General features: G+C 45.5%; 1 protein-coding gene across 3 annotated transcripts in view; it reads right to left on the reverse strand.

Annotated features, from left to right (window-relative positions):
- Positions 1–15,155, reverse strand: part of LOC137358664 (complement C1q-like protein 2) — a 50,679-nt gene that overhangs the window by 22,021 nt on the left and 13,503 nt on the right. Inside the window, exon 2 of one of the 3 annotated variants that reach the window (XM_068024811.1) lies at positions 12,482–12,848. The exons of the other annotated variants lie outside the window; for them this stretch is intronic. Coding sequence (XP_067880912.1) covers positions 12,792–12,848 — 57 coding nt within the window. The 3' untranslated portion in view covers positions 12,482–12,791. Of the gene's footprint in view, positions 1–12,481; positions 12,849–15,155 lie in introns of those variants that run through there. 3 annotated transcript variants of the gene reach the window in all.

Here is a 15,155-nt window from a genome sequence, read left to right on the forward strand (position 1 = left end):
CCGCAGTATGGAATTTATATGTTAAAGGGAAAGAGCATTGTGCTAAATCGTCAAATACACCAGAGTGTTATAAAATGAAGGTGCCCTCACAAAAATCTCCCTCCCTTCTATCAGTTACTTGTTTTTGGTTATTGTAATGATATAACTACAACTGATTAACAATCTAAAAATAGATTTACAATAAATAAGCATAATACTTAAGAGCGTGAAATTATTTGATAAAATTTTACATCAATTTGTCGAAACACAGATTTAAAACATAACAGGGACTAACCAGCAAAAAAAAACCTACCATCACACGTCTAATTAGTGTTACACGCAACCCAAATTAACTATATACTCAATAAATATTTAAAAAGTCCTGTTGAATTTCAAGCCGATCCAAATCAAAAATATTAGCGTTAGGGAATAAAACATTTTTTTTCAGCTCTTTACCCCTGACTCAGCACGCAACTTGCTCCAGGTCAGGAATGACATGGGTTAGATGCAGTTCAGAGCTCCCTCTATGCTGCCCCAATTGCCGTAACCCCAAACTCAAAAGAGCGCTCCTTACTGAATCAAGGCGACATTTTCATTTCCCACACCAGCCATCCTAATAGCCTCTCTGAGTGGGATTGTCCAATTAGTGCCAATTATGGCTGAATGATGGGCAGTTTGCTGCTGCAGACTTGCATCTACAGGGGACGCGTCTGAGCTTCTCCAGCTTCTTTTCACTTAGAATCCTTTAACCACCATCAGCAAGATGAGACTTTCACCTTATCAGTCTGGACGAAGGATGTATCCCAGAAGCAAAAGGAAAGCATTTTTACCCACTGCATCATCCAATTCTCACTTTTTGAACTCTGACAATTACAGTAATAGGCTCTTTTAGATGTATTTTTATCCTCAATTTCACCTTTTCCTCCCCATTATCTTTTTGTAAGAGCTACTCATTACAGAAATGGCAGAATATGTAGTTTCTTAGCTATACAAAAATATTATGTATGATATCAAAGATGACTATAAAGCAGATAATCATATAGAGAGGAATGTGTTCTACAGAGATAAAAACAAGAAATGCTGGAAATACTCCGGTCTGGCAGCATCTGTGGGGAGAGAAGCAGCGTTAACGTTTCAGGTCAGTGACCCTTCTTCAGAACAGGCACATATAAGAAATGTGAAAGATTTTAAGCAAGTAAAGTGGCGGTGGGGCAAGAGATAACAAAAGACAAGGTGTTGATAGGACACCTTCTACAGAGGGTGTTTTACATAGTGTATCTCCATTAGTGGCTAAAACTTCTTATCATGGATGAGTTAGATGAAGAATCCTCATCACTGGAGCTCGAGAAGGCCATAGACCACCGAGCGAACAGAAGGGCACCGGGCAAGGATGGAATCCCAGCTGAACTGCTCAAACATGGAAAGTCCCATCTATTGCCAGGCCTTTATGACTGTCTCCTTCTCTGCTGGAAAGTAGGCTCTGTTCCACAGGAGACGTGTGATACCAAAATCACACTATACAAAAACAAAGGCAACAGAGGAGACTGCGACAATTACAGGGGCATCTCACTCCTTAGCGTCATGGGGAAAGCCTTTGCTAGGGTCAAACTTAAAAGACTCCATTTACTGGCAGACTGAGTGTACCCGGAAGTGCAGTGCGGTTTCTGTGCCGGCAGATCTACTGTGGATATGATCTTCGCCAGCTACAACTGAAGTGTAAGGAACAGAGTATACTCCTTTATCTAACTTTGTAGATCTCACTAAGGCATTCAACACCGTCAGCAGAGCAGGGCTCTACAAGATTTTGGCAAAAATTGGCTGTGAACTGAAGCTCCTCAGTCTCATCTGCTCCTTCCATGATGACGTGCACTGCACTGTACAGTTTGATGGCTCCACTTCTGACAGTTTCAGAGTGAAGAATGGAGTGAAACAGGGTTGTGTCCTAGTCCCCACTCTGTTTGGAATCTTCTTCTCCATGCTCCTGACCTTCGCCTTCCCTGCAGATATGGAAGGAGTCCAAGCTCTACAATCTAACAAGGCTGAAAGCGAAGACAAAAACACATCGTGTCCTGTTCAGCGAACTCCTCTACGCTGATGATGCGGCGCTAGTAGCTCACACGGAAACTCAGTTACAAAGACTCATGGACTGTGTCTCCCGTGCCTGTAACTTGTTCTCAACTATAAGTGTCAAGAAAACCGTGGTCATGGGACAAAGTGTTGTATCTTCGCCCCTGATCACACTAAGTAACAGCCCACTGGAAGTGGTTAGCAAATTCTGCTACCTTGGGTCCATGGTGACAGACAATCTGTCCCTTGATGCAGAGCTCGATACATGCATAGGGTAGCAGGGATAGACCAGGTAATTACAGGCCAGTGAGTCTAACATCAGTGGTTGGGAAACTTGGAAAAGATTCTGAGGGACAGGATTAATCTCCACTTGGAGAGACAGGGATTAATCAGGGATAGTCTGTATGGCTTTGTCAGGGGGAGATCATGTCTAACTAACTTGATTGAATTTTTTGAGGCAGTGACGAAATGTGCAGATTTATTTATTTATTTAGAGATACAGCACTGGAAACAGGCCCTTCGGCCCACCGAGTCTGTGCCGACCAACAACCACCCATTTATACTAATCCTACATTAACCCCATATTCCCTACCACATCCCCACCATTCTCCTACCACCTACCTACACTAGGGGCAATTTACAATGGCCAATTTACCTATCAACCTGCAAGTCTTTGGCTGTGGGAGGAAACCGGAGCACCCGGAGGAAACCCACGCAGTCACAGGGAGAACCTGCAAACTCCACACAGGCAGTACCCAGAACTGAACCCAGGTCGCTGGAGGGTAAAGCAGTTGATGTAGTCTACATGGACTTCAGTAAGGCTTTTGATAAGGTCCCACATGGGAGAATGGTTAAGAAGGTAAGAGCCCATGGGATCCAGGGCAATTTGGCAAATTGGATCCAAAATTGGCTTAGTGGCAGAAGGCAAAGGGTCATGGTCGAGGGTTGTTTTTGTGAATGGAAGCCTGTGACCAGTGGTGTACTGCAGGGATCGGTGCTGGGACCCTTGCTGTTTGTAGTGTACATGAATGATTTAGACGTGAATATAGGAGGTATGATCAGTAAGTTCGCAGATGACATGAAAATTGGTGGTGTCGTAAATAGTGTGGAGGAAAGCCTCCGATTACAGGACGATATAGATGGGCAGAACCGTGGCAAATGGAATTTAATCCTGAGAAGTGCGAGGTGATGCATTTTGGGAGGACTAACAAGGCAAGGGAATATACAATGGATGGTAGGACCCTAGGAAGTACAGAGGGACCTTGGTGTACTTGTCCATAGATCACTGAAGGCAGCAGCACTGGTAGATAAGGTGGTTAGGAAAGCATATGGGATACTTGCCTTTACTAGCCGAGGCATAGAGTAGGGAGGTTATGATGGAGCTGTATAAAATGCTAGTTCGGCCACAGCTGGAGTACTGTATACAGTTCTGGGCACCACACTATAGGAAGGATGTGATTGCACTGGAGAGGGTGCAGAGGAGATTCACCAGGATGTTACCTGGGCTGGAGCATTTCAGCTATGAAGAGAGACTGAAAAGGCTGGGGTTGTTTTCCTTATAGCAGAGAAGGATGAGGGGAGATATGATTGAGGTATACAAAATAATGAGGGGCATTAATAGGTTAGATAGGAAGAAATGTTTTCCCTTAGCGGAAGGGTCAATAACCAGGGGGCATAGATTTAAGGTAAGGTGCAGGAGGTTTAGAGGGGACTTGAGGAAATCTGGAACGCACTACCTGAAGAGGTGGTAGAGGCAGGAACCCTCACAGCATTTAAGAAGTATTTAGATGAGCACTTGAAACGCCATAGCATACAAGGCTACGGGCCAAGTGCTGGAAAATGGGCTTAGAATAGTTAGGTGCTTGATGGCCGGCACAGATACGATGGGCCGAAGGGCCTGTTTCTGTGCTGTATAACTCTAAGACTCCATGACTCTATCTACAGCAGCTTGGCAACAGGTCAAAAACAACAATGTACAGCGTCACTTGGCAGCTTCATGTGCAGCACTTGTGGCAGAACCTGCCTCTCAAGGATTGGCCTTCACAGCCATCAGCAAAGGTGCACCAAGAAAAGACATCCCACCGAAATGGATTGTTTTCTGCATGTCCATCATCCTTCATAGATGGAAGACTGCCAGCCAACCTCCATTAGTGAGTCAGCTGGACATGAAATCAATGCTTATTATTTCAGAATGTTGCACAAGCGTATTTTATGTGGTTTGTCGAGTATGTGTGGTGCTTTAAGCAAAACATGTTTTCTTGAAAAATATGGTTATTAAGGTGAGAGGTGTCAACAATTTCCTGTTTTGGGGTAAAGGCCTGCTCAGGTCAGGGAACAAAAACCTGACCCGAACCCGACCCAACCACCGGAATGTTCCCTTTACCTACCTTGCGACTCCCAATTTTCAGGAATCTGCAGCATAAGCGTGATAACGTTACAGAGATGCTCACTGCGCAGACTCAGAGCTTCCCTCTTTGACGCCCTGGAATCCAGCTCAGGTAATTTTTTTTTTAACTTTTAACACTTACCTGCAATTCTTGCTTTGTATGCCCGACCTGACCCGACCCCGACACGTCCTGTCGGGTTTTGGTTGGGTTGCAGGCCTTTATTTTGGGGTACCCTCTGTTAGCATCAACTGTCACAGACATGTTTGCCCACAACAGCATTGATGGAAGTGAGCACTGCATAGTCCTTATGAAGACAAAGTCTCTCTTCCATTTATGTTGTGTTGCTCTACCACTGTTCTAAGTGGGACAGACGAAGCACAGATTTAGCAGGCCAAAACTGGACATCAATCAGATGTTGAGTCATCTGCAGCAATAGAATTGTACACCACCACTGCAATCTATAAACTCATGCCCTGGCACATCCCTCACTCCTCCATCACCATTAATCCGCAGGCCCAAACCTGATTCAATGCAGAGTGTAGACTGTGTAACAGGAGCAGCATTAAGCATACCTTAGAATGAGGTATGAATCTATTAAACTGCATACTAAACATCAAAATCACCAGAAAAGCACTATAGTCAGATCTAAGTGGTCCTACAGCCAACCGATCATAGCAAACCTCTATCGCCCTATCACATCCAGTTGAGAATGGTGGTGGAGAACCAGGCGACGGTCAAGCGGATTGTCAAGACAAAAAGATATGCCAAATAAGGAACATTAATTGGTTGGTCTCTCTCTCTCTTTTTGTATCCACCTTGCTGCATTTCCCTGGATCCCATGGGATTTTTTTTTTAACCAGTCTGCCATGTGGGACCTTGTCAAGAGCCTTGCTAAAATCCATGTAGGCTACATCAACTGCACTACCCTCATCTATCTTCGTTATTACTTCAAGAAATTCGATCAAGTTGGTCAGACAAGATCTTCCCTTAACAAATCCATGCTGACTCTCCTTGATTAACCTGTGCCTTTTTAAGTGACAGTTTATCTTGTCACTCAGAATAGATTCCAATAACTTGCCCACTACTGAGGTTAGAATGACTGGCCTGTAATTATTCGGTCTATCCCTTGCTCCCTTTTTAAACAGAGGTACAAGGTTCGCAGTTCTCCAATCCTCCGGCACCATACCTGTATCCAGTGAGGACTGGGAAGTGATGGTCAGACCTTCTGCTATTTCTTCTCCTGCTTCTTTTAGGTGATTTATCAACTTTCAAGGATACTAATCCCATTAACACTTCCTCTTTCCTTGTTTATCACATCCAATACTTCACATTCCCCCTGGATGGTGTTGAGCTTCTTGAGTGTTGTTGGAGCTGCACTCATCCAGGCAAGTGGAGAGTATTCCATCACACTCCTGACTTGTGCCGTGTAGATGGTGGACAAGCTTTGGGGAGTCAGGAGATAAGTTACTTGCTGCAGAATTCCCAGCCTCTGACCTGCTCCAGTAGCCACAGTACTTATATAGCTGGTCCAGTTCAGTTTCTGGTCAATGGTAAGCCCCCAGGATGTTGATAGTAATGCCATTGCATGTCAAGGGTAGATGGTTGGATTCTCTCTTGTTGGAGATGGTCACTGCCTGGCACTTGTGTGGTGTGAATGTAACTTGTCACTTATCAGCCTAAACCTGAATGTTATCCAGGTCCTGCTGCATATGGACACTGACTGTGCAATCGTGACTCCTCAGATACTGAAGCAATGTTCAGCACCACTCATCAGCAAACATCTCCACTTCTGACTTTATGATGGAGGGAAGGTCATTGATGAAGCAGTTGAAGATGGTTGGGCCTAGGACACTACCTTGAGGAACTCCTGCAGTGATGTCCTGGGACTAAGATGATTGGCCTTCAACAACCACAACCATCTTCCTTTGTGCTCGTGGAGAATTTTCCCCCTGATTCCCATTGACTCCAGTATTGCTCGGGCTCCTTGATGCTATACTCGGTCAAATGCTGCCTTGATGTTGAGGACAGTCACTCTCACCTCACCTCGAGTTCAGCTCTTTTATCCATGTTTGGATCAAGGCTGTAATGAGGTCAAGAGCTGAGTGGCCCTGGTAGAACCCAAACAAAGGGTCAGTGAGCAGGTTATTGCTGATTTAAGTGCCGCTTGATAGCACTGTCAACGACACCTTCCATCACTTTGCTGATGATTGAGAGTAGACTGATGGGGCGGTAATTGGCCAGATTGGATTTGTCCTGCTTCTTGTGTACAGGACATACCTGGGCAATTTTCCACATTGTCGGGTAGATGCCAGTGTTGTAGCTATACTGGAACAGCTTGGCTAGGGGCGCGGCCAGTTTTGGAGCACAAATATTGAGTACTACAGCTAGGATGTTGTCAGGGCCCATCGCCTTTGCAGTATCCAGTGCCTTCAGCTGTTTCTTGATATTACCTGGAGTGAATCGAATTGGCTGAAGACTGGCATCTGTGATGCTGGGGATTTCAGGAGGAGGCCGAGATGGATCATCCATTTGTCTCTTCTGGCTGAAGATGGTTGCAAATGCTACAGCCTTGTCCTGCTTCCAGGTTTCCTGACCAATCAGACTGGGTGGGCATGATGAAGACCTGCACCTGAGTTAAAGGCTATTTAAAGGGAGTCTAGCAGGGGTCAGAATGCATCCATTAGAGAATTGTCAGGAAAGAGATGGCAAGTGCAATGAGGTTGTCCTCCAGTTCTCTGAGGCATTCCTGGAGGCCATGCTGCAGGGTGTAAAGGCCTGCAGAGAAACAATGTTCCCAGCAGACAGGAGGAAGAGACCAGCCTCTGAAGCCAGGCAGGTGTGGTTCAAAGTGGCTGAGGAGGTGAGCAGGAGTGTGGTACCTCGCACATGGATACAGTGCTGAAAAAGGCTCAATTACCTCATTAGGGCAGGAAAGCTGAGTGGCATCCCATTCAAGTGGCAACTCACACATTCTGACTTGCGCAGCATTCTCTGTCCCCCTGCACAGCATTCCTCAGACCAACACACTTTTCAGCCCCACTCATTCCTCTTTCAAGGCACCTGCTCAGATCCCCATCTGAACAGTCACCAGTGACTCACACCCATCCCTCACAGTAACAAATATTGTCCTTCCATCCTCGCAAAACATTCCATTTCTCACACTCGTAACGCTCTGCTTTCTCTCCTTGCAGAAGGAAGCAGAGAACTGAGGGGGACCCTCCAGTAATCGCCACCCTGACTGCTGCGGAGGAAGCGGCCATGGCAATCAGCAGAGTGGCGGAATGCATGACCATCAAAGATGGAGAGTTGGGAGTCTCCAGTATACCTGGTGGCAGAATTAGAAATCACACTGCCACTTGACATATAACACTCACTTCATGTTGAATTGATGTCAGCACTAGCTGAAATATCATCTGCACAATGATGACTTTGAACCCTTTCCCCCTGTCAGTTCTAATTCATCTATTTGATCTCCCACAGGTCCTTCAAGTGTTACGCAGAAACTGGTGTGGGAGGAGGCCGAAGAATCCTCAGAGAAGGTTACATGCTCTGAGGAAGCATTGTCACATGACTCATGCCCATCCTCCACCAGCTGCGATATTCACATCTCAGTGGGGCCACCAAGGCAGGCAACTACATTGTCATATGGTGAGCCACACATCACAAGTGAGCAGGAGCAGGTGTTGGAAATAGGAACACAGTAAAGAGTCCCCAGAGGGTGCAGCACACTCCAGGCTCTGCTCAGCCGGACACAAATGCTAAGCCTCGGGAGTCATCCACGAAAAGGGCTATTCTGGAGCAGCAGTAGAAAATGTGAGTTTCTGTTCGAATTTCCAGAAGTATTGTGGACCATTGGAGAGAGATTGGAGGGGTCTGTCTCTAGCATGAGTGCAATGATTGCTCAGGCTTTTGTACTGATGTCAACCTCCATGGAAAGAGTGACCACCTGAATGGATCGTCAGACGAGGCAGGCAACTGAGCATATGCTGGTCCTCACAAATGGCCTGCATGCTCAGTCTGCCAGTTTAAATAGAATGGAGGAAAATCTTGACTTGGCCATTCAGAGCCTCACTGACACTTAGCAAAGTGCTATCTGGCCCTTGGCTAGCAGGGACGTGCAAGTGGGCCATGAGAGGGAAGATGGAGAAAGAGCACGTGGAAGTGGGGTCTCTGCTCAAGATGCTCCCATTTCTCCCCCCTTGCATCTTCCCAACACAGTCAGAGAGTCAGAGCCCCATATGCTGCCTCATGTACTGATGACCTAGTCTGCCCTGCACAGGTGCAGGTTGGAAAGTCTTTGGCATGGCCCTCAAGGGAAAGTCTACTACGAGCATCTCAGCTATCAGACCAAGGGAGTGAGCTGTGTGCCTCTAGCTCTGCTGAATCTACAGGGTTGGTACCACGTAGAAGTAATAGGAAAATGAAGAGAAAGACTTTGTACTTTCACAAGGGGAAATCACTTGGGTGTTTACAAGTATGTCACTATGTCAATTTTATTTAAATGCTAAAGAACCATAAACCTTATTTCAAGTCTCCATTGTTGCCTCTTACCTGCCAAATGGCTGTGAGTCCCGAGGAGAAGACGAGCAATGGATGCCAAGGGGGAATGCTTTGTGTTGGCGGGGTGGGGGGTGGCAGTGTTCAGCATTGTGCCATATGGCTTCACAGACTCGGGTTAGCTGAATCGTGTATGAGTCCATTGCGGGCATCTCGAGCAGCTACAAGCACCCTGGCCACATCATGCTCCTCCTCTTCCGAGGATACAGACAGTCGTCACCTTCCTCCTCCTGCAGCTTCAGTCCTCTCTGCAGTGTTGTGTTGTGCAAGGCATCATGGCAGCTTCCAGGATATCTTGCATGGACATGCATGAATACCTTCCGGTGGCTACATATCAGCTGAACATTGATGGAGTGGATTCCCTTTTGATTGACGAATACTCGTGGATGATCTGAGGGCATCTTGATTGCCACATGGGTACAATCCATGACTCCCTGGAACTGTGGGAATACAACCATTGCAGCAGATCTGAGAGCCCTCTCATTCTAACTGGCCTCATCAGTAGCAAAGTGGACGTAAATGGCAGCCCTGGCAAACATGGCAGCAGTCACCTGGGAAATGCACTTGTGGGCAGCAGATTGTGAAATCCTGCAGATGTCACCAGCAGATCTCTGGAAAGAACTGAAGGCAAAGAAATTCAGGGCTGTGGCGACCTTGACGGCCACTGGCAATGCATGCCCACCTGGCCCACTTGGAAGGAGGTCTTGTTTCAGGAAGCTGCAGATGTCAACAGTAACCTGCCATGAAAGCCTGAGCCTCGTGAGGCACTGTTACGTCGTCATGTTGAGAAAGCTGATCTTCTACCTGTATACCCTGTGTTGGAGGTTATCACCTCCTACGAACTGGATCGCTGCGTTCATCCCCTCTGTCCTGTGGAGTGGCAGGTGGCTGAAGAGAAGGCAGCTGCTATTGCTGTTGGTGTTGCTGGTGATGTCCTCTTGTTCCTTTATCAAAGGTTCAAGGTAGAGTTACATAAGCTGTTTCCATGCTGCAGTGAAGGCTGACAGCAGAGAAGTGAAGATCAAAGTCAAAAAAGTCCAAGATAGCAGAAATGACCTCCAACGTCTTGAAAATCACCTCTAAAGCAGTGAAAGTACACTCACAGAACAAGCCCTGTGAGCAAAAGCTTTTCACTTGGGCAAAGAAGGAGCTGTCCTCATTCAGTATTTAAAGACTTTCCAGCCTGTCAATTTCACAGGGTCATTAATCCCTGCTGTGCTCTCACCTTGTTGACCCTGGTGAGTTTCAGACAGCTCAGGAAACCTGTGCACTGGCAGTTAAAGCCAGAATGCAGGGTTAAATCTTCATTCAATTGCTATTTTACATATTTAGAATTGCTGACTCCAGTCCCACGGAAGTCTTCCGCACACCTCCTAACATGCACCGGTTAAATGCCAAGGTAAGCAGCATCATGTCAGGTTTCCAATGTGCTTTTTTTTTGCTATTTTAACCCCTGTATGCTCCCCCACCCCCAGCACCACTTGCCGGTTAAAATTCCCCCCCAATGTCTCTTTTTTCCAAGTTACAGGGCTTGACATAGGCTGTAGGTTATTCACAGGCTCTGGGCACCCAAAAAGCATTACAGGTACTTTGTGTTCGCAAGGCATTTGCCTGATTAGTGCTTCTAAGTTTCCCCCTCTCACCTATCCTACATGTCTGTTAATTCATGCCATTCAGCCCATGTGATGCATGTCGATAATATAGCATGAATTCCTCCCGTAACAAGAGACAGATTCAGGGGATTTACTGAGAGGCAAGGTACCTCACTATAGTGATAATAGACCAGTTTCAGGGTGAAAGGGTGACTGGGATAGCCCTGCATTCCTATTTTGTCTCTGGATGCACATGAGGCAATTTAGAAAGTTGGCTCAAGTACTCATTAGATGAAGAGAATTCAGCACATGAACAGGTTACCCAAGGAATGGAGAGCGGGAGGAAGGATTGAAGGCAAATGGGGTAAGATGTTTGCATAGTATTCAGTTCCACTCGCAATTCCTCAGATAATGAAGCAATCTGTGCCCAAATGAGTCTGATAAGTGGCAAGTAACATTCACATACAATCACCATCTCCAACAATGATGGTAATCAATGGAATTACCATCATTGAATTTTTCACCATCAATATGCTGGGAGTCACCGTTGACCAGAAACATATTTGCACCAGCCACTGTGGCTATAAGAGCAGGTCACAGCTGGGTATCCTTCAGTGAGTGACTCAGCTCCTGACTTCCCAAAGACCACCATCTACAAGGCACAAATCAACAGTGTGATGGAATACTCTCCACTTGCCTGGATGTGTGTAGCTCCAACAACGCTCAGGAAGCTCAACATTATACAGAACAAAGCAGTCCGCTTGATTGGCACCCCATTTACCACCTTAAACATTCACTCCCTCCTCCACTGATGCACTGTGGCTGCAGTGATTACCATCTACAAGATGCACTGCAGCAACTCCCAAGGTTTATTCAACAGCATCTCCCAACCCTGCAACCTCAACCATCTAGAAGGGCAAGAGCAGCAGGTGCATAGAAACGCACTGCCTGCAAGTTCCCCTCTAAGTCACACACCATCCTGATTTGGGAATGTATTGCCGTTCCTTCATCGTTGCTGGGTCAAAATCCTGGAACTCCCTACCTAACTGCACTGTGGATATACCTTCACCACACGACTGCAGCTGTTCAAGATGGCAGCTCAACACGACCTCCTCAAGAGTAACTAGGGATGAGCAATAAATGCTGGCCTTGCCAGCGACACCACTTTCGGGAATTAATAAAAATAAAATAATCAAAACCGTGGAACAAACAAGAGATGACGATCAGTACTATTGTGTATTATTTTCCTCAATAATTAAATCCTGAAGTATAAACATTGTAACTTGATACTATGCTCCCTGTGTGTACATGCAACACAACCCCTAGATAATGTTGCAATAGGATGTCATGTTTGAAGCCTGGGATCTAATTAATTGAGAGAGATCAAAAGTAGTTCACTCATTAATGTAGGCACATAAAACAAGTATTCCAACTTGTAATACCTTATAATCATTTGCCCAAAGGTCAAAGTTAACATCGAGCTGTCAGCAGTTCCCACCTGTCAGGACTATTACATCAGTGTAACCTGAACAAGTCACTGCTTGAAAAATTGATTTAATCCAAATGTTTTCAGGTTCTGACTTTTTGGGGGATGGTGAGTGGAATCTGAATTCAAATTCATTCATATTTTTAAATATCTCAATCAATTCAACAGGGATTGGATTCCAATTGGTTTAATTAGGATCTAGAAATCACCTTGGAATTCATCCCATTTAACTGGAGTGAAACATAGCAGAAATCCATAAATCCACTTGCTGTATAAACATTAATACTCATTCTTGATGCAACTTGTATTAAAACCATAAGACACACACACAGGTTTAAAACTGTTAAATTGATTTAAGTCGCTGTTTAAAGACCACAAGTAATTTCCAAGGAAATGTTAAATATTTATCCCATAAACTTTATGTATAAGTCACAGTAAATTGCCCAATTATCCTGTCCTATTTCCATTTAAATGACTGTATAAAGTTTTAATTTACGATGATATACTTTGCTAAGTAGCAATTTACACTTAGAGAATTGCAGTCGTATTTTGTGCCGATAACAACTGGTTTGGTGCCAGTCTTTGGTGAAGCATGTTGAGAAGCTGTCGATGGGCACTTGGCACTTGCACCTGAATGCTGGAAACCATTGCCAGTCAACAGCAAAACCAGGACTTTTGCTCCATTGTTCCCCTCTTCTCCTGAAGGTGCAGAGCTTTATTGGGTTACAGTTCCACATGCACTCTCCTTTCTCCAGTATCTTGCTCAAGTGGAGATTCTTCCTGTGTGACCAGAGATGGTAAACATCAACAGGCTTTTCAGCCATAATGGGCATTACAGTTAAGCCCAAACCTGTCCTTATCCAGTATGGAAGATCCATCTCCATCTTCCCAGTGTATCCCCATTTTCTCCCTCTTCGCTGTGGCTAAAAGTCCCTTGGGTTGCAAACCTGGCAGCTGTGCCAGAATTGGCCCACCAGTGTGCACTGATTCTGCCAGCCTAAAAAGATTCCCCGGCCTAGACTGTACTGCTGGGGTTCACATTCACCCTCATGGAATCTGCTATGCCTCCACTCACTTTGCATATCAGCCTTCATTGATGCATCGAGTTTCACTAGAGCTTGAGGAGCAGGAACGCCTGCCGTAGGGTGTCCAAGTCCCTGGCTCTGCCTCATTGCCCTGTAAGGGATGGATGGAAGCTCACTGCAACCAAGTCTTTGCCCTTTTCCAGGAGGTTCTGCCAGTCTCCTGCTGGAATTACAAGGCTATGGGAAATGTGAACCTTTTGGCCAATGAGTGCCCTTGCAGCTTTGAAATAATGTTTTTATCATATCAATATCTATCACACAATAAAATGGAATTGTGGCTGATAGCATCTTGCCTCAGAGCACCACTGTGGTGTACAATACCACTGGGTGGTGGGATATGGGATCAGACCTGCAATTCCCCCACACAGTGAATTCCTGATCGCAGCCAGGCTGTCAAGGAGAAGTGCCAGGTTGAGCTGAGTGGTATTACTTCTTCAAGGAGGGCAGAAAATTGCACAGTGAGTCATCTGCAGCTGCCCTTGCATGCTTGTTAGTGACAGGGATGGATAGATGCAGACACGTGCGCACAAACACGCACGCATTCGTGAAGGAAATTAAGCTAAATTAGTTAGGCTGAAGCAGCAATCAGTAATCATTGGGATATAAATCAACATCAATGCTCTTTAACTGTAGTCCCAAAGTACATAAGAACCTTTTCAAGTGTCAATGCATAAATGTGCCTTTTCTAAAGCAATAGCATTGGTGGATGTGTGCTGTAAGACTTCTGGATTACAGAGTTACAGCTAGGAAGAAAAAAAGGACGAAGCTGATAGACTGCAGGATGAGCCAGCAGGTGGAGAACTTAGCCAGGAGACTGCACAATTAAAGTCAAGAGTTAGGGAAGAATAGATCTGGGAAGTTCATAACCGGCAAATAAAGAAAGACAAAGCAGGGAAATAATGGGGATCGACTGGAAACATGGAGAAAGACAGAGTGGAGCAAATAATGAACTATGTGCATAATTGAGGCTGACCATAATATTGGTTATAAATGAGGAGTATCTAGATAATAATGGGATTATACCAGCTCTTTTCTTGATTGGGTATTGTCATCCTCAGCTGTTTTACTGAGGGTGGGACATACACCAGCCCCTTTTACCAAGGTCAAGTGCATTGTAATATTTACTTTTCAATTTATGGGGACCAATGGAATACTGACTTCCAAAGCTCCATGAAGTTCACACCCAAGCCATTTATCATAATACGATATACAAATGTTACATATTTGTTGTCAAAGGACTTATGTTTCATGCACTTTGTACTATCCTTTTAATATTTTTAAGAACAGGAAATTAGAACGCTCTCCCTTCAACTGTGAGATTTGGGTTCAATCCAAACAACAAAGAACCAATGACAGTCTCATTTTGATAAGGATTTGATGGTGCAGTAGATTAGAACATTGTCCTTGTTTCTCTTTGCACCCAAATCTCTTATTTCCTCTGATGGAGAACTAAGTCAATACGGAATGAAACCCGATGGACCACCCGGCATCAATCAAGGCACCGGAAACGACAATGGCAAACCCAGCTCTATCAACTCTGCAAAGTCCTCCTTACTAACATCTGGGGACTTGTCCCACAGTCTAGTCAAGCAACAGCCTGACATAGTCACGGAATCACAACTTACAATGTCCCAGACACTGCCATCACCATCCCCGGCAGGACAGACCCAACAGAGGTGGCGGGACAGTGGTATACAGTCAGGAGGGAGTTGCCCTGGGAGTCCTCAACATCGACTCCGGACCCCATGAAGTCTCATGGCGTCAGGTTAAACATGGGCAAGGAAACCTCCTGCTGATTACCACCTACTGCTCCCCGCTCAGCTGGTGACTCAGTACTCCTCCATGTTAAACACCACTTGGAGGAAGCACTGAGGGTGGCAAGGGTGCAGAATGTACTCTTCAATGTCCATCACCAAGAGTGGTTCAGTAGCACCATTACTGACCGAGCTGGCCGAGTCCTAGACTGGGTCTGCGGCAGGTGGTGAGGGAACCAACAAGAGGG

This window comes from Heterodontus francisci, chromosome X (assembly GCF_036365525.1).
Source record: "Heterodontus francisci isolate sHetFra1 chromosome X, sHetFra1.hap1, whole genome shotgun sequence".
NCBI classification, from domain to species: Eukaryota; Metazoa; Chordata; class Chondrichthyes; order Heterodontiformes; family Heterodontidae; genus Heterodontus; species Heterodontus francisci.